The sequence below is a fragment of the Apteryx mantelli genome, chromosome 1, assembly GCF_036417845.1.
Source record: "Apteryx mantelli isolate bAptMan1 chromosome 1, bAptMan1.hap1, whole genome shotgun sequence".
Lineage (NCBI taxonomy): Eukaryota > Metazoa > Chordata > Aves > Apterygiformes > Apterygidae > Apteryx > Apteryx mantelli.
In genome coordinates this window covers 141530034-141554222 of record NC_089978.1, presented here as the reverse complement: position 1 = coordinate 141554222, position 24189 = coordinate 141530034, and the positions used below count along the sequence as shown (strand labels likewise).

At 40.0% G+C, this 24189-nt stretch overlaps 1 protein-coding gene across 1 annotated transcript in view; it reads right to left on the bottom strand.

Moving 5' to 3' along the window:
* Window positions 1-24189, bottom strand: part of DUSP16 (dual specificity phosphatase 16) — a 39217-nt gene that overhangs the window by 14156 nt on the left and 872 nt on the right. The window contains exons 2-3 of the mRNA XM_013947475.2: window positions 23486-23624; window positions 6765-6928 (exon numbers count right to left, since the gene is read on the bottom strand). Coding sequence (XP_013802929.1) covers window positions 6765-6928; window positions 23486-23624 — 303 coding nt within the window. The remainder of the gene's footprint in view (window positions 1-6764; window positions 6929-23485; window positions 23625-24189) is intronic.

Below are 24189 nucleotides of genomic sequence, written 5' to 3'. Positions count from 1 at the left end.
GGAGAAGATGACCTGGGCTCCCAGACCCTTGACCACCATCCCCAGAGCTCTGAAATCCTGCTTGATGGTCTCCAGTTTGCCCTTGGTGTCATTGGCGCCCACATGGAAGAGCAGCAGTGGGTAGTAGTCCGAAGCGTGGACAAGCCTTGGCAGTCTTTCCATGACATCTCGTAATCGAGCCCCTGGCAGGCAACAAACCTCTCTAGACATGAGGTCAGGTCAGCAGATAGATGCCTCCATCCCCTGCAGCAGGGAGTCACCCACAACAATCACCCGTCGCTTCTTCTGGGTGTTCCGGCAGGGCACAGGGTCTGTTGTTCCAGGTACTTCCCTTGCAGCCATGCCCATCTCCTCCTCATCCTGGAGGGCACTAAACCTGTTCTTCAGCTGCAAGTCTTCGGGAGGAGTAGGAGCCTTTCTCCTCCTACGAGCAGTGACCAGTTTCCAGCCTTCTTCTATGATGTTATGATGTACCGTTTCACACGGCACAGAGCCCTCTGGCAACTCCACTGCTGTGGGGGGTTGGGACTCCCGAAGCTGCACAGTCTCCAAAAATACCCTATCTCTTGCTCCGCTTCTCGGATGCTGCGCAGCCTACTGACCTCCTCCCGTAACTCCCTTACCTGACGACACAGCTTGTCAACAGCAGCACACCTCCTGCAGGAGAGCTGACTGCCAGCCCAGGCCTCCTGGAGAGGCCCCAAGCACTCCCTCCAGCCTGAGACCTGTAGAGCTGCATCTACTGTCAGAGGGTTGGTCTGGGTCGCAGCCTCTGACACAGCAACTCCAACAGCCACTGGGGAACGCGCTCTGCGGCACGTCACAACCATACTTGAGGAAACCTACACCACAGAGAACAGAAATGAAGGTTCCTTCGTGCGCCCTTCTGCGCAAACTGCTGCGCCAACTGCTGCGTCTGTTCACTGCCTCTGTTGCGTCTGTTTGCTGCCTCTGTTCGCTGCGCTCTGGGAGCTGAGCTCTAGGCCTGGCTCTTATATAGGCCTCTCCCTAGCACTGGCTAAGAGGGTGCTTGACCCGCCCTAATCAAGGGCCACCAGGATCAAAGGCCCCAACTCCCTCTGGTCAGGGGCAACCAAGAGAGCTCATTAGCAGCAGCCACTCCTAGCTACAGCTTTTCCCAGGAGCTTTTCCCAGGAGAAGTCAAGGCCTCCTGCAGTTGTCCTTGCCTAGCTTCCCCTTTCCTGTTCACAGCAATCACCTGCTAGTTCCTCGGGGGTCCTCAGAAAGCCCACAACTTCCAACAAGATCCTCAAGTTCTAGTCAGAGCCCAAACACTGCTGCACAAACTGCTGCGTCTGTTCGCTGCCTCTGTTAGCTGCGCTCACATTAGCACATTCAGAGGTGCCTAAAGATGTGGTCACCTTAACCTAATGTATGTACATTATCCACACAGAGATACCCATCCAAGGGGAATGGAAGATGACCAATTACTCTTAAAGCAAATTATCAGAAATATAAATTGCAGCAATCGTCAAATTAAGAGCTGGGTACAGCAAAGCAAGTTCTCAGCATTACTGCTTCTTACCCTACTAGTTTTCTAGGTCATGCTCCCACTACACCTCAGCTCCTCTTCGTAACAACGTCAGTTTCCTCTATCACCAATTCCCCCCTCTCTCTTCCTTTGCCTCTCCCCAACTCAGGCCTCCTTCAGACCTGTGTGCCTTTTGCAGCCTACACATTCACATCTCCCGTTACCACATTTAGCTATCATATACTGATACACCTAGAAGTTTAAAACCAGAGTGCTGTAAGGAAGTAGGGGAGTATTTGGGACTATCCAGAGAGGGACATGTATTGAGAAAGGGGTTCTTGGCACAGGAGACTAGTTTATGGCTAGACCCACGGTATCTGACTGGCGCAAAGGAAATCACCAGCCGCCAACATCCATGCCTCCCTGTCCTGGCCTACACAGCTTTTCAAGCGTAGGATTCAAACTGTTCAACATTAACGTCTGTAAAATAAATACCTACTTTAGATCCCTAAGCTCAAAAAACCCTCCTCTCCCAAACCAGCTACCTATTGTCACCACTTATGGTCTTAAAGGTGAGTGAAGAACAACTTAAATAGGAGGCACATGCAGAATCATGAATGATATTAGGTATAAAAGCCACACTAACTCCATTATTTGTCACGAGAGAGGCAACGCAGGTATCGCTAACAAATGGAGCTCCACGATGCATATTTGTTCAGACTATAGCACATACTAGCTCTAAGGGGTGCTGAGAGGCTGAGGAATTTAGAAGAATAGAAGAGCCTTTTTTTTTTTTTTTTTTTTTTTTGAGATAAGTGCTGGTGGGCTGCACAGTCCAACCATCACAATCCCACAGTTAGGTAAGATTTTTGATGTGGAATTGATTGTCCAAATGGGAATTGGAAGGTTGCAGGCGCCAAGTCTGAAATCTCTGAGCCAAAAAAACACCCAAAAATGTGTTAGTGCTTGTCTTTGAGACCAAGGCTAAAGAAAGAAGTTATGATTCCTTCTCTTCTGAGGTATCAATCATTCCCTGTGCAGCACACTAATATAATAACCATAACAGTGACTTCATTGTAAAGCACCCAAGAGGAAGAAGTGAATCATGGTGGAAGGAAGATCCAGAAATCCTAATGCTAACAACTTTGTGAAAAGAAAGTAAATGCTCTTTTGTCAGCTTATTTACATTTTATGACTTGTTTAATCTTAAAATTAATGGCACCCTAAAATGTTATTTTGTTCCAGGAAATAAAATCCAGGTCTGGGAGGAAAAAAAAAAAAAAAGAATAGTTAAGTAGCAAAGCAGAAAGTTTTACAGTTCAAATGCTGGTGCAAAATGTGAGATGCAAGTAGGAGAGTCACTCAGGCCCATAACCACCACGCTGAGATTTTTTTGTTATGGTGTCTTTAAGAAAGGACACTGTCACTCCCATATAGGTTAGAACTTAGTTCATCTTCCTTTCACAGATCTGAAGATCAAAGATCTTCTGTCAAAATAAGCACCCTCTTACAATGGTATTTGATATTGGTAACCACCACAATATTACATTAAGACCCCCAAAAGTGCAACCAACTCTTCTGTTAGCAAAATAGAGTAAAATAAAACTGGTAATGGTGAAAAAGGTCTACATTCTGCAAATATACACCTTTAGGTAAAGCAGCATTACTGATCACCAAATTATTAAAGAACACATGGAAAAAAACAGGTATTTCCTGAGGCTTTTAATATCTAAACACTGAAAAAATATTATAAACATTTCAAGACCAAGTATTTAAAAAGAAATTTGTAAAGCAAAAATATAAAGCATCTCCTAAGACTTTTTTGAAGTAATCATAGTTTTGCTAGAGAAATCAAAATTGAACACTCATGTTTGCATATGTTTCATATATAAAATGTTATCAGCAGAGATGTAAATGGCAAATAGCATTAATATTCTTGAAAGGTCATGAATACAGACCTTCCTGCAAGATGACAAATATTTTATCTTCCCCCACTGCCCATTCACTCAGAGATAAGCCTACAGAGATCCTGAAAAGATTAGCTCATTTTCATAAACCATGTTGAAAATCTACCTCTTTCAATAGTTGGGTTGAACTGCATTGCAGATGAATAGTTCTTTCTGCAGAATATTTTTGAGACATTTAAGTTTTAGAGAAGTCAACAGGTCCAGTCAATAGGAAAAATAAGGGCAACCCACAGAAAGCACGTGAAGGCAAAACATAAGGTCAACACACATAACTACCTTTTATAGTTTGGGGTATTTTTTCTGAAAAATTCTCATAAGTTATTTTTAAAAAAAATCTAAACTTGAACAAAAAGCCCATTCTAATCTTAACAGAAGTCATCCCCAGTAACTGACAAAGCAGCAAGGCCATTGAACCAGAGCAGGCAAACTTAACTGCTTACCATCTTCTTGACTTGTGTAACAGGGGCAGCCCCTGCTACTTATCACTTGTTTTTGTTTCTTGTCCTCTTGAATATTCTGCGCTTCCCAACATTTTTATTACTATGTACTACTAGTGAGAGAAATCTTCCTTTCTTTCCCTAATACCCTCACGTAGGATCGAGGCTTCCCAAGCAGCAGTGTGTGGAAGGGAGAGCAGTAGAAATAGTGAGGTGTCTGGTAGTATCTCTCTGCCCTTAGAATTTCTAGCTTTCTGACCTCTAGCTATAGCTGACTTTGAGATGAATCAAGAAACTGTTTAATACCAGGAAACTGGGAGTTGCCAATAGTGGGGAAAACATCAAGTGGATTCTAAGAGGCAGAAATCTTCGAGTGTTCCCACAGCTTCTTTAAAGATAATAAAAGTACCAACATTTACGATGGAAGCCATTTCAGACTTTCCACAGGCAATCGCCAAAACTGAAGGGATCACAAAGCTAGTGAGACACGAAGGTCTGTCTCAGTACAGTGAACAAGTAACATTTTCAGAATAGGGAATTGTCTGCTATTGGCTCAAAGTAAGAGGAAAAAGGTATGAGAGACAAGCAGCTCTGAAATTATAAAATGTATATTTGTCTTAGAATGGTTAAGAAACCTAAGAGATCCTTTACTAATCTATGGCAGAATTTCCAAAGATTGACTGTTAAGGATGTAACACTGGGAGATATGAATTGATTAAATTTTCTGTGGATTATATTCTATTATTTTTGTGGTTTTCCAAAGGAAAATAAGAAACACAGTAATCCTTGATCATAACTCCTCAGAATATGTGAGGAACTACAAAACCTGATCAACTCCTGAGAATCCTACATTAATTCTAAATTATCTGCAGCTGCAGGGCTTCCTGCCATGTGACAGACACATGCTGAAATAATATCAAGATTATAAATTAGTAGGCAAGAGAGACATCACCAGTTTGAAACTCTTCCGTAGACTGCTCTGTCACACTCAGGGCTTACCAGCAGCAGCCACGTTTATAGACTCCTCCACCTCTATAATGAAATTCCTGACCATGGCTACCACCTGGATTCTTCTCCTTACTGTACTTGTGCGTAACACCCATTCATAGGCATCAATTTACTGCAAGTAAGGTGAATAGCCTCTTTCATCCCTTTGGGATTATTCATTGCTTCAGAGCCACAACAGATAGACAGCACCAGCATGGAATTCCAGCCACATCCCAAATGAAGTGGCATTGCCCTGGCCCTGGAGGAGAGTAAGGGACCCTCCCCCCCGCCCCAACCTCTTGTGACCAAAGATAGCACTTACCATTCACATATTAAAACAAACACCAATAAAAGCATCCTTCTAATATTCTACTATTTACAGCAAGGATTTTTTTTTTTTTTTACTTATTTCCTGGTTTCTTTTGTCTTGGAACCATAAAGTGCTTTTGGGGTAAGAAAAGTAATAAGCTGTTCTGACATCCATCATAAATGAATCAAGTTTAAGTTTCTGACTTGTTACCTGGCAACAAAGATGCAGAAGATTTTAAACGATAAAATAAATAAATACAAGGACTACTGACTATTCTCCATATTAGCAGATTTTTCTCTGTACACTATTAAAGTGCAACCACCCTCTAGCAGATCACTTGTGTGTCAAAGATGCTGTTAAAACAATTGCGAAAAATCCAGAAATTGCCTATTAAGGACCAGACTGGAATGGAGTGAGAAGTAGAAGAAACACATGAAAATTATTATGGTAAAGAATATGACTTTGATGCAATTGCAAGTCTATTGAGATAGGAACTATCTTAACCTTTATATATGGATTAAAAAAAAAATACATACACACATGCTTGTCACACAATTAAGGCAACATTTTAGGGAGAAGAATTCTATGCCCCCCTCACCCCCTGCCCCAATCTGTGTATTTAAATACCAGCTTATGAAAACTGCTGGAAACTCAACTAATAAATATCACTCCCAAATAGTAATGGGAGGCAAGAGGGCACATGCAGTAGAAATGACAAAGAAATCCCTTGAGAAGTGATCCAAGATGCAGATTCTAAGCAATATAAGACTTGGTCTCCTCATGGAGGTAAACACCTGTGGAAGCACATAGGAATACAGACATATAACAATTTGAGACTGACTCTTTTAGATATCCGAGAGTCCAGCACCCTGCAAGTGCTATACTTGAAGGCTTTGCTCTCTATTTTACGTATAGCACAAATGTCCTGGGCTATTCTGTAGGAACAGAAATTATTAAATGCACATGTATTTAGAAGTAGTAAATGTTTTTGAGTACAGTGCTACCAAAAAGGCTTATTTTAAAGGACCCAACTGATTGTCCAGATCTGACCATTTTATTAGGTGAACGAATATTTGTTTGCAGTAGTCCCTCATCACACAATCAATGATATTTAGGGACTACTTTTTCCAGTGCTTAAAGAAAATACTTAAAAACAATCTTTCTTCTGTCCCACAGTAACCTAAAGGCTACATAGTTGTGTTAACTTTTAACACTTGCCAAAACAAACCAGTCCAAACTATACTCGGGAAACTACCCGACCTGTTGTAATGGCAGATTTAATAGTTTGTTTTGATTAGTAGGTTATTGAGGAAGGTATCATATCATCTTCTCCAAGACCAAGGTGAGAGGAGACAAAGTTTCAGATTACATGACACGTAGACTAATTATATGGACTGTACATCATTAGTTCTCACATAGCTGGCTGTGCATAAGCTATGAAAAGCTGTCATCTGGATCTACTTTAGATGTTTTGCAGCTGTAATGATGCAGTATGATAGATGCCTTGACACAAAGACACATGGAGATTATGTACTCATCCATGTAAACAACATAATATCCAGAACACTCACCTTGTTGAGGACATCTCGCTGACACCCAAGGTACAGATGAGGCAGAATTCGGGTTGGCCCAATGTTGGAGACAGGTAGACACGGCTGAGAAATGCAAGTAGGGACGAGTGTGGATTTTCCTTCACAGAGACCAGGGAAAGTACTGGAGAATTCAGCAAAACCACCTGTGAAACACACAGTATGAATTTTATTTACACGCAGTGTTGAAGGCATCAGTGCCTACATCAATTCTCAAAAGAAAGGATTCATTGCATGGAATGGCAAGGCAGACAGTTATCGAGGTGCAGCAGGAAAGCCCTAACAGAGGAACTCGCACAATGTACATGTGTCTCTTCCAGAAGCACCATGACTGCGCAGAATGAACCATTCATCACACAAGTCACGGCCTGCCTTGTATTCCCATTCTACCTGGGACATTTATTTCTCTGTCTCTCTCTGACTCTCTCCATTCCTCAGAATTTTTCATGCTTGTTCCCATTCATAATGATCATATGTGGAAGGGAAAGTTAAAAAAAAATCCCATACCACCACCACACCAAACCCCCCCACACTTTCTGCTCTCCCTCACAACAAACTGTTTTCTAAGCACCTCTTTCCTTCTATATTGGGTCTATAATTGTCCACTGTGGTTGCTACTGCATTAAGAAAAAGTCATGGTCACTGAATTTGGTGAAAACATCAATACAGGTGGTTATTGTGATTAACGTTTGCTTTAAAATCCTACATTATTATTTCTATGCTGCTTGATAATTTATGTATTTCATAAAATGCAGTCCAAGAGGTTTCACATTTCAAAACCACACCAAGCTGAGGCTTCTCCATCTCGGGGCGGGGCGGGGGGGGAGGACACGGGGGAAGTACAGAGGAAGTTGGGAAGGGGAAGAGCTGAAGACTGGCCACTGAGACTCCTCTGGCAAATTACCACAATTCTCTTTACTCCACTTACTGCTAGCTGCTTCTTCATCCACATTAATTAAAGTATTAGGCCCTATCCGTATTATGGCTCCATGACATTTTCATTATTTCCCACTGTTGCATTAACCTAGACAGAAAAACTTGGGTAGAATGACTGATAGCATGTTTAAATCCACCCAAATTCACTCCACACCATACCTAAAATCCCAGTGGTTCTCATAAATGCACTCCTAGGCTGTTTCACCATCAGCCTGGCACTGCTGATTTGCAACATGAAGGGAATAAAAAGCAAGGTTGAGACTGCTCTAGAAACAGATACATAAAAACACATCTCAAGCTCTGTTTCCTTCTCCTGCTTGGCTAGGTCCCTGCTTCCCTCCAATCATGAAAGCTGTGTAATAAATCTGTGCTATCACCTGTGGTCCAACAGGCCTTACCCACAGGTAAAAAAGCAAAAACAAAGAAATCTCCAGCAACCAACTCACACTTAGGCTAAACAAGTTCTAACAAAGCTAGCTAGCTTTTTTACAAACCTAGTTAAAGCCCAAGTTTGGTTCATTCTCATACTTTCTCATTTTCACAAACTACTCTAAAGAAGAACTATAGCTAGTTGCTTAACTCAGAGCGTGTGCGCGCGCGTGTGTGTATATGTATATATGTATATACATACTTTTTTTTTTTTTGACTGTTTGCACCGTATTATAGCCAATCAGTAAGGGTCAAAGGTGCAAATCGCAAAGTCTCTGGCTTTTTCCTCACTTAAAATTCCACTCCTCTGCGTGCTTTTAAAATGAAGGAAGAGTAATTACAACCTGTTCAGAACAAGATACCTCTTTTATCATCAAGAAAGTGAAGTATTAATATGCTAAATCTGCCAAATGCTATGTTCACTATTATTATAGTTTGAAGACATGAATTAAAATTATTCAGCAATAAGATAATGTACTGTTCTGTCAAGGCTTGCACTGCCATTGCCTGAATTATATCTATTCTTTGGATTTGAAATTCTGTATCTTTGGTAAATTCAAAAAAAAAAAAAAAAGTATATATATCCTTTCACCCCTCTTAGATATTTTGTTTCCTTCTCCTCCCCCCCCCAAAACTGTTTAACAGCCCACTTTATCCGATACACAGAAAAGCCAATGAGCAGTTTTCAAAACAAAAGCATCATGAACAGCAATTCCTGTTACAGTCTCCTTTTTCAGAAAGTCACTTCTTTATTTTGTTAGATAAGTGATTTTAGACAACTGACAATACTCATCTTTTGAATCATCATAAGGCAAAATAGTTTTAATTTACGGTAAGAGGTTTTTTTTTTTTTTTTTTTTTTTTTTTTTTTAAATCAGACCATGTCATAACTATATAGATTCATTTTTACTCTACAATCTGCTAGGAAAGAAGAAAGAAAATACTATGGTGCAATTCTTTGGAGAATCTATGCTCAGGTTATGAATTCTGGTTAATTGTACTATGGCATGCCTTGAGTCGTTTAAACTCTATACAAGTAAACCACCATGAACAGATTCAGTGCATGCAGCAGGCATGGTAGAGCAGGCAAAATCTACCCAGGTCACATGAAGAGAGAGTTGAAAAATGGAAAGCCTGTTTAAAAAAAACAAATCACAAAGCACACACCAAACACCCTCACACTGGAAACCACTTACTTTTAAAAAACCTCACAGAACGGAAGAGGCTTGGGAAGGACAGAAGCAGACAGACAGGCATTTATAGCAGAGGGACAAGAGTCAAAAAGGAGGAGGAGCAAAATATGTACAGAAATCCATATTTTTTTCTTGCTCAGTACGTTCCTGTGCTGCCTAAGCAAAAAAGGCAGTTTGGTTTCAGAACTGTGGCAAGGTTCGCGCACTGGTGGGAGCGCACAGCAAACACCTCTGTACGCAGGCTGTCACCCAGAATATCCCCAAGGCTGTACCACATGAAAAGCACCGCCGGGAGAGTCCAAAGGACGATCAATACTGCTTTTCAGGAGCTGAACTGCAAGCCATTTTTCTGTGTCACAACGGAGAGCCCACACCCATGTAGTTTCAGAAAGGCAAAGAAAAGAGGCAGCTCTGGGACCCACATAGATAAATGAAAGCTCAAGAGCACAGGCCCGGCACAAGCCCAAATATAGCAATCTGAGACTGGTTTCAAAAGCAACTAAATGAACACAGTAGCTCACTACCATCCTGTGTTTCCCCCTGTGCTTCCAGTTCCTGGCTGTGTAATCCATGAATACTAATTCTGTGAGCTGATATTACATACGCTAATCTGATTTTTAAAAAAATCCTTCCTTCTCTCCATCGCTAGTAAACGTATTTATTTTTGCCAATGTGGTTTCTGCCAGGTTAACAAGTTAAACAGACTCACAGGGAAGTTTCACAATCCACTCCAAGGCAACCAGGAGGAACTCCCAACGGGGAAATGGGGGTAAAGAAACATGAGTGTGTTTTGGGGGATGTGGAAAGGGTGACAATGATAAGCAAAACCACTGCTTATCACAGAGCCATACCCCTAAACTGAAAGAAATATACCAGTGATGCAGTGCAGGTTTGGCTCTGACACCTTCAAGTGTTCCTGTAAGCTAGGTTTTCTTTTCCTTGGTTTACAGTATCTGTTCAGGAGCACAGAGACTGCTCTCCACTGTATTAATGAAATGATAGAAAGAGTTTTCAGATCAATTCTCCCACACACTTGCTAAATTCTCCAAGATACAGAATAATGTTGTTATGTTCCTCTGTTACAGAAAGCAGTCTTTGAATTCTTAGTCACTACATGCCAGGTCATGACTCTTAGATAAATTTAATATAAGATATGGCATTGGAGAGTCCAGAAGTTCCTTGAAAGGTTGGGGGAAGAAGGAAGAGAGAGTCCAGTATCACTGTTTGGTTTCACTTGCTTATTCTTTATTTCTTGGGAAGCTCGCTGTCTGTTTTCTGGAGCTTCTGACACAGTAGGAAGTAGAAAAGCGACTCAAGTTCCTTACAAAAGGGCAGCCCAAACAAAGAACAGATACTTACGTGCTTTCATTGTAAAAGACTACATGGCAAAGTTAGAGGACAAAAAAATTCCTGACTACCTACAGATTAGTCTCACTTCTCCACGAATACTGCAGCAAGAAGCTAATGTGCTGAAAACTGAGACTTTGGGAGGTGGAACTTCCTGCATGCAACACCCCATCATCATAAGTGTAAGCAGCAGTCTTATTTTTTAGGGCTTTGTCAAAGCAAGCTTCAAGTGATTCAAGTTTAGATACTTCTACACTTCCTCTGGGATGTTCAGCCTTACAAAGTCATCTATAATTTATATAGATATACATCAATAAATGACCGCACTTGAAGATGTGTAGGAAAAAGAAATGATATATCTTTTTCATGCATCTCTGATCTCTAATACAGATTAATACAGATTCTGATCCCCAGCAGTCACAAAAGCAGAAGTCTATGTACAGTCTATACAAAGAACCTTAGGAGAAAAGTTCTTTAACTACTCAAGACTACCTGTACTCTCCTGCTGTAAAGGAAGCAGACAGTGCTCAAAAACAAACTTTAAGCATTTGGAAAATGAATTTGGTGCATAGATGGGAACACAGAACAGAAAACTGACCGTTAAAAGAAAAGAGAGGACTAGTTTAGATTCGAATTTCATAATTTGAAGATCACCTTTGTACCAAGGCAAATTTCCTCTTTACATCCCCTTAACTACCTCAGTTGGAATACGGATATTGGTGTTTTAGTAGGAAAAAATGTGCTTTTCTTCTGGAGCTAGTTCGTAAACATCACCCTTTCTCCACTACTATTCCAGCCTCTGCAAGTGGTAAATCAATCACAAGAGCATATTAAAACTGTGGCAAACACATCTACAGGTCATTAACAGAGCCAGCAGTTTATTAAAGCTCCACTGAAGCTTTTGATAAACTTAACTGGGCCCAGGACCTAATCTTCTAGGCAAGATCTAGTAAATCTCCCCCACCTTACAGCCAATGGTCTCTTAACCAGAAGGGTACCCCCTTCCTGCTTAAAATATCTGGCAGGCTATTCTTTGTAGCCTTAGCAATCAGCACAACTGCCAAATGTGCCACAGACTAGAAATAGATGACTGAAAGAACTCTGAAATATCCTCTCCTAAATAGCTTATGAAATCATACAGGTTTTCCCTATTCTTCACTGTGAAGCTAGACTGAAATAGCTGTCTTGACATTCAACAGGAAAGTTACCGACAGAGAAAGGAGGAAACAGAAGAACATTTTTATATATCTAAAATTTTTGCTTGTGCTTAAAACTATTTGCCCCACCCCAAAGGATGTTTTTGAAATTTTCCACCCTTTACTTTTTCAGTGAACCCACCTAATACCAATGAATTAAATGGACGACCCTTCCACCTCCTGCTGCACAGTAACACAGTAACATATATATACACACACACACAGGTATACACAGTAACTTAATCTACAACAAAATTTCTATCTTATTGTCATGGAATATATGCACAGAGGAAGAAGCATCTTGCTCTTCACTTTTAAGTATACGATTGCTTCTACCACGACTGCACACATGTAAAGTCAGTGTATCCCTTGGCTGGTAGCAAGTAGCTAACACTACTCTAAGTCTGACTTACTTGCATAATAGGCCCTACCCAAGTTTGAGGGAAAAATCTTCAAGGATGATGACTACCATCATTATGGGAGCAAGTTAAAGTAACTGAGACGGAAGTGATTTCAGACTTCATCGTCTAATATATTTTCCAAGCTGAAAGCATAAGATATCAAAATAGCAGTGGTAAATTGACTGTGATGTTCAGCTGGTTTTGTCCTGTACGTTTCTGAAAAAAAAAATCCACTAATTTAAGTTTGCTCTAATTTCAGATGGTCCCTCAAAAGATTGCAAAGACATACAACTGCCTCGAGGCAGCTCAGCTCTCGCTTAAGTAGCTTGTTAGAATGAACAGACCAGTAAAATGATTTTAGTTTTAACCAAGTGATGAGCAGCCCTTGGTTGCAGCGTGTTTAACAAACTGCAGTACAGTACCGCATTCTAGTGCTGACTTGTTCTGCTCGCTTTGTGTAGCTATGATTCACACAGAGTTTCTATGAAACCATGTTAAGGAGCCAAAAGATGTCAGGTTTTGCAGCGTAAATGCTTGTGTGTGGCAGAAAACCCAACACCTCCTAGATCTTTATAGTAAAGCCTGCATTGCTGGCTTACAAGCCTCCACATCCATTAACAGAAATTTGGCAAGATCCAGTATCCTACTCAATTACCCTGTTGCTATGGTTCTGCAAAGTGGTGACTACACACTTTCCTTTGATCAAAACACTACAGTTTCCTAATACAGCATACATGTGTTATGATTATCATCATAAAGATATGATCATTAAAGGTATCTTGACACCAGAGAAGTTTCAACTCCCTTCTTAGCCAACCCAGGAAACAAAACAGGGCCAAACCCAGAAGGCATGAAAGAGTTTTAACAAACTTCCACACTAAAAGCTATTTTTTCTTATAGATTCATTGCATAAACCCCTGTACAAATAAATCTCCCAACTAACTTTGTCAGCAGCAGGAAGAGAAGAGGGAGAGAAGCTGGAATCAGGTGGCAACAAATGATAGCCAGAGAAATTTTGTTGATTTGGGAACAGCTACGTTTCATTACAGAAACAGAATCCATCCAGATCCTTAGGGCTATTTAGTGTACTACCATCAGAGGCAAATTCTAAATTATTAAAGAGAAATAATATTGAGAATCACAAACATTTACATCAGCTCATCTGTTTTATTTTATATGGGAACAGGCTAAGAGCATTCCACTATGCTGTCAACTACCATGCTGCAGTTGCAGGGGCAGTAGCTCTGTAAACCACTGGAGAGGTTTTGCAAGTAAAAGGCTGGTTAAGCCCTAAATCCTTGATCTGAACACTTAACACAGAACTTGGAAGTGCAGATAACATTTTACTGGTTGTGTTCAACACTCAGTAAAACCATTCAAGATAAGTAACACTCTAACAGGATATAAAATTGGGGATAAAAATGCAGATGTTTCCTATGCTTCCATGTTATGCTGGATTCTTTTTCCCCTCCCCTGTCTTTGCTCCTTATATTTCTTTCAAATGGTTCAAGCCATGCTGATAGATGTAACCACTGAAAATAAAACATGACAGTTTCAGAAAACATTCAACAATAGATTCTGAATTAAAAACTAAAAGCATTTTTCTTTGTTTAGAGAAATCTAAATACTCATGATATAGATTTAGTACGGGGAAGAGTACAAAGGTTAAGCAGAAACTCCAATCTACAAAAACACAGTTTTCAAAATTCAAGTGTTGGTCTTCATTCACACACAACACACAACCTTTCCTCGCATGAACACAAATCACTCATCTTCTGCTTTGGGGTCTTATGGCTGGTCCTGTGAAACTTCATCTGTTATTGAGCAGAACATCCCTGCACCCATCCTGCAGACTTCCCCCCATCCATCAGCCCAGGACCCCTTTGCTCACCTGATCTCCACCTCCCCCAAAATACCCTTCTTTTCTGCAGGGCGCTGGGGAGAAAGCAGACTGCCATCACCTCCTCTTAGTCTCTTCAGAGATTGCCCTGAGCAGCTCACTGACAATTACACAACATACACCAGCTCACTCACACTTACACAACATACTAGAGTAACAGGGCTGTTGGCTGGTTCTAACTACCAGCTACTACGTTAGCCAAACAGGCTTGTTTTGGTAACATCTCCCCCATCCACACACATTTAACAATTAAGTTTTTTTCCTTTGCATGCAAGTTTAGTATAACACAGTTGTTTCCTCATACACATATTCCTCCTGTGCATCAGCTTCCACATATTTCTAAGATACGGACAAATTGATCACTAGACAATCCTAATACCTCTTTAAAGTTCCTTTGAAAATTACTGTTGAAACAGCCAACCCCATAATTCCTTACCATTCTCAAATCTTTTCAGAGCTCTGTACCTCAAGTTTGCTCTTTAATTGCCTAATGATAGCTGCTCTCTTACAAATCAAGTAAGTACATACTGACAAAGCACAGAAAAGAGCAGATACTTGACTACACTTCAGAAATAAGGTGGATTAAGGTAGGGCATGAAATTAATGTGCAACAGCTGATGTGCCCACATCTCTGCAGTGAAAGGTAAATATGAGAATAGGGGACCTCCCTGTTAGGTGTAACTTGTTTTTTCTAGTACAACTGTCCAAATGTGGACACAGGTCCTATAAAGGAAGAGCTCCATGCATATACAAATCCTAACAGTACTACTTCCATTTTTAAGAATGAACTTAAATTGCACTTGTCCTGGGACAATTTCTTTTTAAAGGCATCCATGAAATATAACTTGGAATGCAAGAAAGCTGAGAAAATACATGAAGTGATGTGAAGAACTGTTGGTTTCCTATGGGCCTGTCAAACAAGGCTCTGAGGAGAGCCCCACACAATTGCCTTTCATGCCAAGTGCCTGGCAGCAAAGCTGAGAAGGAGGGGAGAAGAGAAGAGATTCAGAAAGAGAAGAAAACAGGTTGGTAACCAAGATAAGGCACCTTGCCACCTTCTCAAACTAACAGAGACTCATTGTAAAGATTAGAATAGCAGCTTTGGACTTTCACACTAAGCAAGCATATTTTTAAACCAAGTAATTCCAGGGGGAGCAGAACTTAAGAATCCCGCCTGCCTACGGGGGACTTCCTTGTGGTCGGATTCTCTGGTGGCTACTAGAGCGTGAGCTCCGAACAGCTCTTTCTAGTGCTGGGGCCTACACAGCACCGCTGCTCAGTTCAACCTGGAAATATTTTTCACAGAGAGACACTAATTTGAGGCTCTCCACTGTACCAGTGCTTACTTCCATAGGACTTGACAGAACTTCCATCATATTTTATTTTGTTACTCCTTTGGTCAAACCTTACTGAAACTGAGCAACAAGCTTAAAAATCTTTGTGGGTGACAGCAGACAGAGACAACATGGCAACTCACATGGCTTCCCTAAAACTTCAGGCTAAAATAAATATATGAAGTGTTGTATACAATGTCCCAGTACATCCAGCTGGCCCTGCAGCACTGTGTGTCGTATATAGGATGCATGGAAGAATTCCTCCTCTTGCTGCTGATGTAGATATAAGAGACAGCGAACATGTCTGTTTTTTCCACAGCCTGCAGAGGCTGCAGGAGAAGCCCATACACACTGGTAATGCAGAGCACACTGGACATTGCCAACTTTGGTATTTCTCGAGTGCCACTCAAATCAGTTGCTTTTCCTTTTTCTTCCCCTTTGGATTCTGACTATTCAGAAAAGACCAAAGGGAGAAATTAGTTTTCCCCTCAATTCATTCTTCTTGAAAACAGACTAGAAGCAACTTCACTCCTTTTCCTACAAGACCTAATTGTCTGCCAGTTGATCAGTGTTAAGTCAGCATCAAACAATTATTTTAGAGCAGAGGCAAGAGGTAGAAACAGCCTAGGACCCAAGAGATGAGTCAAAAAACATAGAAGACATGCATATACTAGAACAGCATTGCATGAGGGAGACCTTGAAGCTTGTTTGACAGAAGATCCCCCCCCCCCACACTTTTAATCCAGAATTAGCTTCTTCATTAAGGGTACCAATTATTCATAAATTTTATATAGCTATATACTAATAAACAGTATATTAGCATCCCTTTTTAAAACAAAAAGAGCAGCAACAAAACCCAGCAAAATTTCCAACTAGCTCTTCAACATAATGTTTAGATCCTGTACGTTTAAGTAAACCTTACCAAACTTCTGTATTCACCAAGGGTTTGCAGTGGAGTGCATTAATGTTTAGCTTCCCCCCTCATAGCAATTTGGAACTTGTTATTGTAAAGGCTTATCAGTGCCAGGCACACAACCTGTCTACCATTACTGAAAACTATGCAAAAATTGAATTTAAACAACATTACAGCAAAGACAGAAGATACACAAAATACTAACATTAATGTTTATTTTGCTTCAGATCAGACACTATTCTGTGGTTTAACTGCATTTTCACAGTCATATTCCCATTGAACATTTTCTACCCAAACACATTAAAACATGTATCTAAAAGCTACAGGATAGATTTTCCCCTCTGCTGTAATGAAGCAGAGTTGTAAGCCTTCCAACCCAAACTTTTATGAAGCTGCAATGTTTTGTCTTTGTTTAAGTGAGCTGCAGAGCTACACAGACCGTTAGAATTCATGCATTCCAGCTCCGCCAAACAGGGATGCTTGCCATTTTCCATTACACAAGTTCACGCTGCAGAGCCCAGTTCAGATTGCTGCCATGCCGGCAGACAGCACGCCTCCCCCCACTGCTCCCTTCCCGCCCCTTCTCATTGTGGTCACTGGGATTTGCTGCACAGACTAAAAGCTTCTCAAAGCTCTGGTTTTATCATGGCAATGTTCGGAAAGCGGCCCTGTTATGCTAGGCGTTCTGTGAGCACAGGAGCAAAGCGAGTTCCTTGCCTTGCAGAGTTTACTGTCTTCGGTAAGACAAGGTTAATAGAGAGGTTAAGCAAGCAAGAGGTGGGGGGGAAGGAAGAGGGGAAAAAAAAAAAAAAAAAAAAAAGAGAATCAGGTCAAGTCCCCCCCCCCCCCCCCCAAAAAAAAAAAAAGTGGCGTATACCAATAGAAGAGTCAGCCTAAACACAAGCAAAGAGAACATCCTGGACATTTGCTTGCCCTTTCTGCCTCTGAAGAAAAAACATCCTCATCATAATTTCAGTCAATTAAGTTTCATAAGCATCTAGAAGTATCCAAAACAAAAGCAAAGTTCACAAGTTATTCTTGGGTTTGAAAAGTATTATGAGAGCGTCACACTAGTCAAACTTTGCTTTCTCTCAAAAGACAGCAAGTGGATACACATATGAAAGTAATAAAGTGTACTCCCATTTTTCAAGTGCTTAAAACAATCATGGCACTAAACGAACACTCAAAACCTCGCTCTAAGTACAAAGGGTGGGAGGATATTCGCACAGGGCCAGCTGTAGCCAAGGGTACTAGTTTTTCTAGGCTCTCACCAAGGCTGATGGAGAGGGAGGCTTTCACAGAGGCAAAACTCCTTTCTTTCAAGGCAAAACTCCTTTCTTGCTCTCCTCTCCTCCCCACTGACATGGGCTGAACTCCATAGGCTACAAGATCACTTCGAGAACTTGCACCTACTCTGCAAGACTTTCACTTTTTTCCTTTCAGAGACTTGCTGGTAACACTGTTCACATTCAGATTATCAGGAAAACTAGCATCGTTATGCAACTATCCTTTTTCCTCTAAGCACTGGCAGAATGCTTAAATAGCTTATTTCCTATTATTTCAACTTGCAAATAACTCAGTTATTCTAATCAACTACCACCACTTGGAGATATGCTCTTCTCCCTGAGGTGTTCCCAAAAGACTTGTGCATAGGGAACGCTGAGAACTTTAGTCAGCCACAACCAAAGGTTATTAAGGTCCATCTCCAATATTAAAAAGCAGAGGGGGCTAGGGGAGAAAACCAAATACAAGGTGTTAGACAGGAAACTATCAGGCAGCACAAACAGCTAACTCATGCCATCTTTCAGTACGCACTGGCTATGCACATATTTGGCATTTGGGATTGCAGAAATAGGGAAAAAAAGTTCAAGTTCCACAACCCTGCTCATGTCAACTGTAGATGGAAATGACCAGCTCTAGTCATGTAGAGTATATTCTTAAAATTTTATCTTGTGGCTCCTCTGCCACAAGATGTGGCTTTCATGGTAAAAAAGCAGGGAGAGGACACTTTTTTTTTTTTTAATCCATCTTTGCTTTAGGCAAGTAAAGACAATACAGTGGCAAATGTACCCTTGAGATGCACACGTTTTTATACTAAGAGTCCTTTAAACAGAGTTGATTTCAAATATCTTTAAGAGAAATCCCAGCATAAGTAAGTCTGTAGAAGAGTTCTTCAGCTTGCTTCCTTCTTTGTATCTTCCACGTGAGTCTTCCATTTTGCATGTGCTCTCTGCTAGGTGCAGGACAGGACAGGGGGAAACAGTGATTTGGAAAGTTTCAGCAAAAACATTTTTTGCAATGGTCTCTGTTTCCAGGACCTTTGCCTGATCTCACTGAACTCATTCTGTTTGCCTTTTTTCCCCCCACCTTTACTCAGTTTATGACTTCATTTATTGTTCACTGTATGTCACCTGCATTTGTCACTGAATACGAAATTAGTAATTTATGTCTTTCTGCTTATCACAGTACCTTTGTACTTGGTGAAAGCTCAGAGACCTTGGGAAGGTAAAATCCATTAAATCATATTATTGTTCACATTTTTAATAGGCAGAAGTGTAGCAGAGATTAGGAGATAGTTCACCATTTGGGCCTTGACTGCATGTTACCATAACTCTTTTCTGTGATGACTGCACCCAAACAAGGTTTTGGAATGGTGCTGTACAACTTCCCCAACTTCAGTGTTTAGTGTTCATGCAAGTCAAATGCAGGCTTCACACTGGGCACCTAGAAGAACTGTAATTCTCCATTAGTGATTCTCTGAACTGTTAAGCTGACCTGTGTAGTAAGTAGCACATAGGAGTTTATATACGCCATTTCTTCAAGACAGCTCTCACCTGACCTTAGCATGAGACACCACTCTTTCTTCCCAAGTACTCCTTGCTTCACCCATTGAAGGATGGCACCTTTGTCTCCAGCAGTGTTTGGACACTCTTTTCTACAGGTTTTCAACAGACAAGATTCAAGTATACCCAACCCCAATTTCATCTACAGATCAGGTCCATGCTATTTAATGAAAGGTATGGGTCAATATAACACAATTGCATACAAATTTATGACAGAGTATAGGCATTGGAGGGTCAAATTGTACAGGCACTTCTAGAAGCTCACAAAAGGCTTCTAGTATATTTTACTCCCCTTCCTCAACATCACTGATTGTTCTCAGTGGCACCGAATACCAGTTATATCAAGTCTAAGTGGCAATTCAGCAACTGACAAAAAAGAAAAATATGTCCTTTATGATTTGCTGGCAAAACATGCTCCATTTTTGCAGCACTTTAAGAAATTCTTACAGAGAGTTCAGTGAAACTGTTTCTATGACCCTACATTACAGAATTCTGATGTTTATCTAATCCTTCTTAGACATTTACCATTGCTCCACGTTCATATGAGTACAAGAATTCTGCTTTTGGTTTCAGTTCAGTGCCAATACAGTGTCTCTGTATTAGGCTATTGAAATTTTTAATCTCAGGTTGGATAGAGAGACAGGTAAGGATTTCTACCTGCTTTTTCAGAAATCCTTCCATTTAGCAGGAATTCTCTTCATAGAAAACATAATATCAGCCTCCACTTCATCATCAGAGGCAACATTTGAAAGGTAACCATCATGAGGACATCCATGCTTACAAGAGTAAGATCAAGCCTGATTAAGAGGAAAAGTAAGAAAAAATAAGTGCATTAGGAAAGTAGACAATGAATAACTTCCATTGGCATAGTGGAACAGAATTTAAATAAGACTCTTGCTATTTACCACCTTGATCATGCTATGGCATCAAGCAAGAATGTTAGTAGCCTCTCCTAACTGTTTCTGTAGACCAAGCAGAAACATCACAAACTAAAAAAATGAAACTAAAAACTAATTAAAAAATAAAAAAAATTAAAAAGGCTCCATAAAAATAAATCCAATTCTCAAAATCTGGGAAGGGAATGGTTCAAGTCAAACCCTTGTGTTTAACTCAGTGGGGTAGGTACAATGATGGTAATGGGAGTGGGGTTAAGCCTTCAGTACCCACATTTCAGTATTTTGTGCATTGTTAAAAATTAAGAACCAAAACAAATATTTAAATTCCTGAGAACATTCCCCACCAGATTATAAGTATTTTTATGAGGTTAGATCAAAAGCTTAAACTAATTGGTAAGGGTTCCTTTGAGGTCTTTACACTAGTTACGTCAATGAAAAACAGCCTTCAGGTTAGAGCATACCTCTATGCACAACCTAAATAATTAAAACAAAACAAAACCCCACAAAACTCACCAAATGATCAGTAATAGGTGGAGGCAGCAAGAGTGGACACAGGAATTTCAGATATTTGTTAATTGCTGTTTATTCTATCTCAAAAAAAATTATTTTCCTACCCCAAAACGTTTATTTAAGGTCACTGTTTTAAGTAAACCACATCGAGCGGCTTAGGGAACACTCAAGTCCAAAGGTTTTTTCTTTCTGCATGGTGCATTGACCCCTACTCTCATTACGAGCCATAAACGTTTACGAGAGTTTGTCATCAGCTTGCTGAGACAACACATTTTATCTAGTTTTCTATAGCTGCATATCAACAAACTCCAAGAAATGTTTTATAAGACAAAATCTTGCATGCTGTCCCTCCCCCCACAAGGCTCCAGGAAAAGAATATGAAGATTCTTCTCCTTAATCAAGACACAAGCAGGAAAGGTAACACTGCTGAGACTGCAACCGGTTACAGCACAGCAGAAGATGCATTTACCACTTGTGTGAGGTTGCTTCTTTAAGTAGCTAGTTCTTTAACAGACGTAATAAAACCAAAAGAATTGTGAAAAGGAATTTTCTTATGTAAGGAAGGAAGCTAGTTATAAGAGAAGGAAACGCCACAGAGCTGAAGGAGCATAGTTGATGTTAATTACTTTAATACCAATTCATCTTAGTTGGCTATATTTCCTGAAATAAACACTTACCGCTAATAGATCAATAGTAAACACTTTCTTTGTATTTCCCTTTTGTTACTATCAGTTATTTTTGCATTCAGAAATAGCCCCATCCCTAGCTATTTAACCAAAAAATGATGAAATTCTCAAATCTAATCTCTGCTAAGAGAAATGCATTTGACATGTTAAAATAAAGATCCTCCTTTCTATAGGAGAGTTTTAATACATTAACACCCTTCCCTAACACCCAAACTTCAGCTGCACATGGCTAAATTCATCTCAGCTAGCTAATATGCACTTGTATCTTATAGGTGTTTTAAGTTGCATTTTCGGCTTGAACAGGCAACTACCATACGTAGATACAAGAAAAAAAATCCACAACACTCACTCATAGTATCATTATAAGGTACACAATTGGTGTTTGCCCAGATTATGCAGAACAGGGGTACATTCCCTTTCTGATATTGTCCCTTCCTACAGAGGCTACCGAAAAGCCCGAGGATGGAGACACTACGAACATCATCCCCATGCAGAGCAAGAAGAGAACCAGAGCCATGCTTCCAGTAAACCAATTTCAAAACTACAGAAAAAGAGCAGCATTGACAGAGTTTGGGCAACCTTCTTCTTCCAACTACTCCCAAGGATGATGTTTCCCCAGCAATTCTGGGAGTGAAGGTTTGTGCTACCCTCCTCTGCTTGACCTTACTCAGGCTTTCTCCCTCCCTTATGAGATCCAATTCTTAGTTATAGAGAACTGCTTCTCTTCCCACCATGAAAATGAAATTGTGAATAGTCTGTATTGCTGCATGGAGCTATGATCTGCTCCAGGGTATTAAAAAAAACCTCAGGACAGATCAACAGAGTTAGATATTTGAACAATAAGAGTGTTTCTTAAGAGGCATGAATGTCTTCTTGACTGGTCTATTTTTTCAAATGAAATAACAGTTTTAATTTTAATAGGGTACTAGTCACACATTTCAGCACTTTTGCAGTCAACATTTACTGTGCCTAAAGACTATATGTTTACTTGGTGTCTCAAATGGAAGAAGAGCTGCTTCATCTTAGATTGTAGCCCACAGTCCACAAGCATAACTTTTACCAAAAGGACAAAGAAAGCAGAAGCACCAAACATAGCCAAAGCAAAATCCTACTTACTATAGTTCAGCATATACGCTTACTACATATATAAAGCTTACTATATATGTACAGCTTATATCAGCACCAAATGCACCTAAGTGTAGAAATCATTCTTTTTTCACTGCACTCACTTTCAAAATAGTTTGGGAAAATTCTCTCAGCAACGCAACCACCTCTACCACTTTCATTTGAAGTCACTTCATTTGAAGTCACTGAAAACTCAGTGGCATTCTCCTGCTAAAAGGAAGCATCTCTTTGGAGTTCTTTCCCTTCTTCTCATCATTATCCAGTCTCTGACTGTAGTTTTAACAGTTCTCATAGACCACACATATGCTTCCTTAGATCATTCAACCAGTCACTGCAATAATTTCCTATGTCTATGGGTCAACCCCTCTTCTTTCAGTCCTGGATCTACTTCATGCCCCTCCTTGCTCCCTCTCGTGAGCACTGAGTCTACTGTTCCAAGACAGAAGAAACAACACACATACCCAAATAAACAAATCTTATATTATAAGAACTTAAATTTCTAAGGATGCTTTGACCTGGGGTTCAAAAGGAATAAAGAAAGTGGGGGTGAGGAAAAGGTCCTAAATAGAGTATCTCTTAAAGAACTGAAGTTTAGGTAGTCATACAAAACAACTTCTTTAAGTATGGGGGAATCATTTTTGTTATTGTAGTATGCACCAATTCCTGGTATTTACAAAGCTTAAAGAGCAGAGTACTACACTTATACGATTTTTGACCCTAAAATAGCAAACATATGCATCTAAAGAAAGCCATATTGATCAATTTCCATTTACACAGCTCTAGTGGCGTAATACGTCCCCTGTAAGATGCAATTCCTACACACGGTATGTATTATGAATGTCACTATATGCATAAAAAAATAATGAAAAAACTAAGCTATAACTGAAGTGTTACACCAACATTTTTGCAAACTTGTGCACACATCAATTATATCAATAGCATTTCTTTTTTGAGTGTTTTTTTGTTTTTGGGTTTTTTTTGGGGCACATCATACCTGAAAGCAGATATACAGAGCTGAAATTCTTCTCCAGTTTGCCCAGAAGCACAGTAAGAAAGCAGTCAGATGAGAGAGAGGTCACATCTTTAGAGCTTTGGTCATACACCACCACTTCCTGCTTGCAATCAATTTCAATCTGAAATACAAGTCATTGAAAATAAGGTATGAAGGAGGAAGATGATTAAAAGCACATTATCAGCTTCATGAAGTCAGGCTAAGGGCTGCTACCTGTTTACTATGCAATAATCCAGATATTTGGATTTCTTACCTAGCTATATGCAAAGCAACTATTATTTTATACTTAATGTTCCTGACCAAATTTAATTCCTTTGACAGTTTAAAATTTATTATCTGATCCAAGTTGAAGCATACTCTGTAAGTTTCAATCATTGGGTAATGTCACTTATAAAATTCATTACTTTGGCTAGTTCCCCTGTCCCGAGCCTAAACTGTTAAAAATAGTCCAACTTCAGTTTCTGCTTCTAAGCTTTTTGTTTAAAAAGAGTAAAGAGACCTTAAGCTGCCTAGAGCCATATGCACTTTAGCCATCTGTAAACTATGTATAATGCATGTTTAGATAATAATAAAAAATGGCTTTAATTTTTAACATTTCAAAGCAAAAGTATCATGTACAGATTACTTTTGTCATCTAAGACATTAAAAACAACTACTAATGGACTAAAAAAAAAAGTCACATAGAT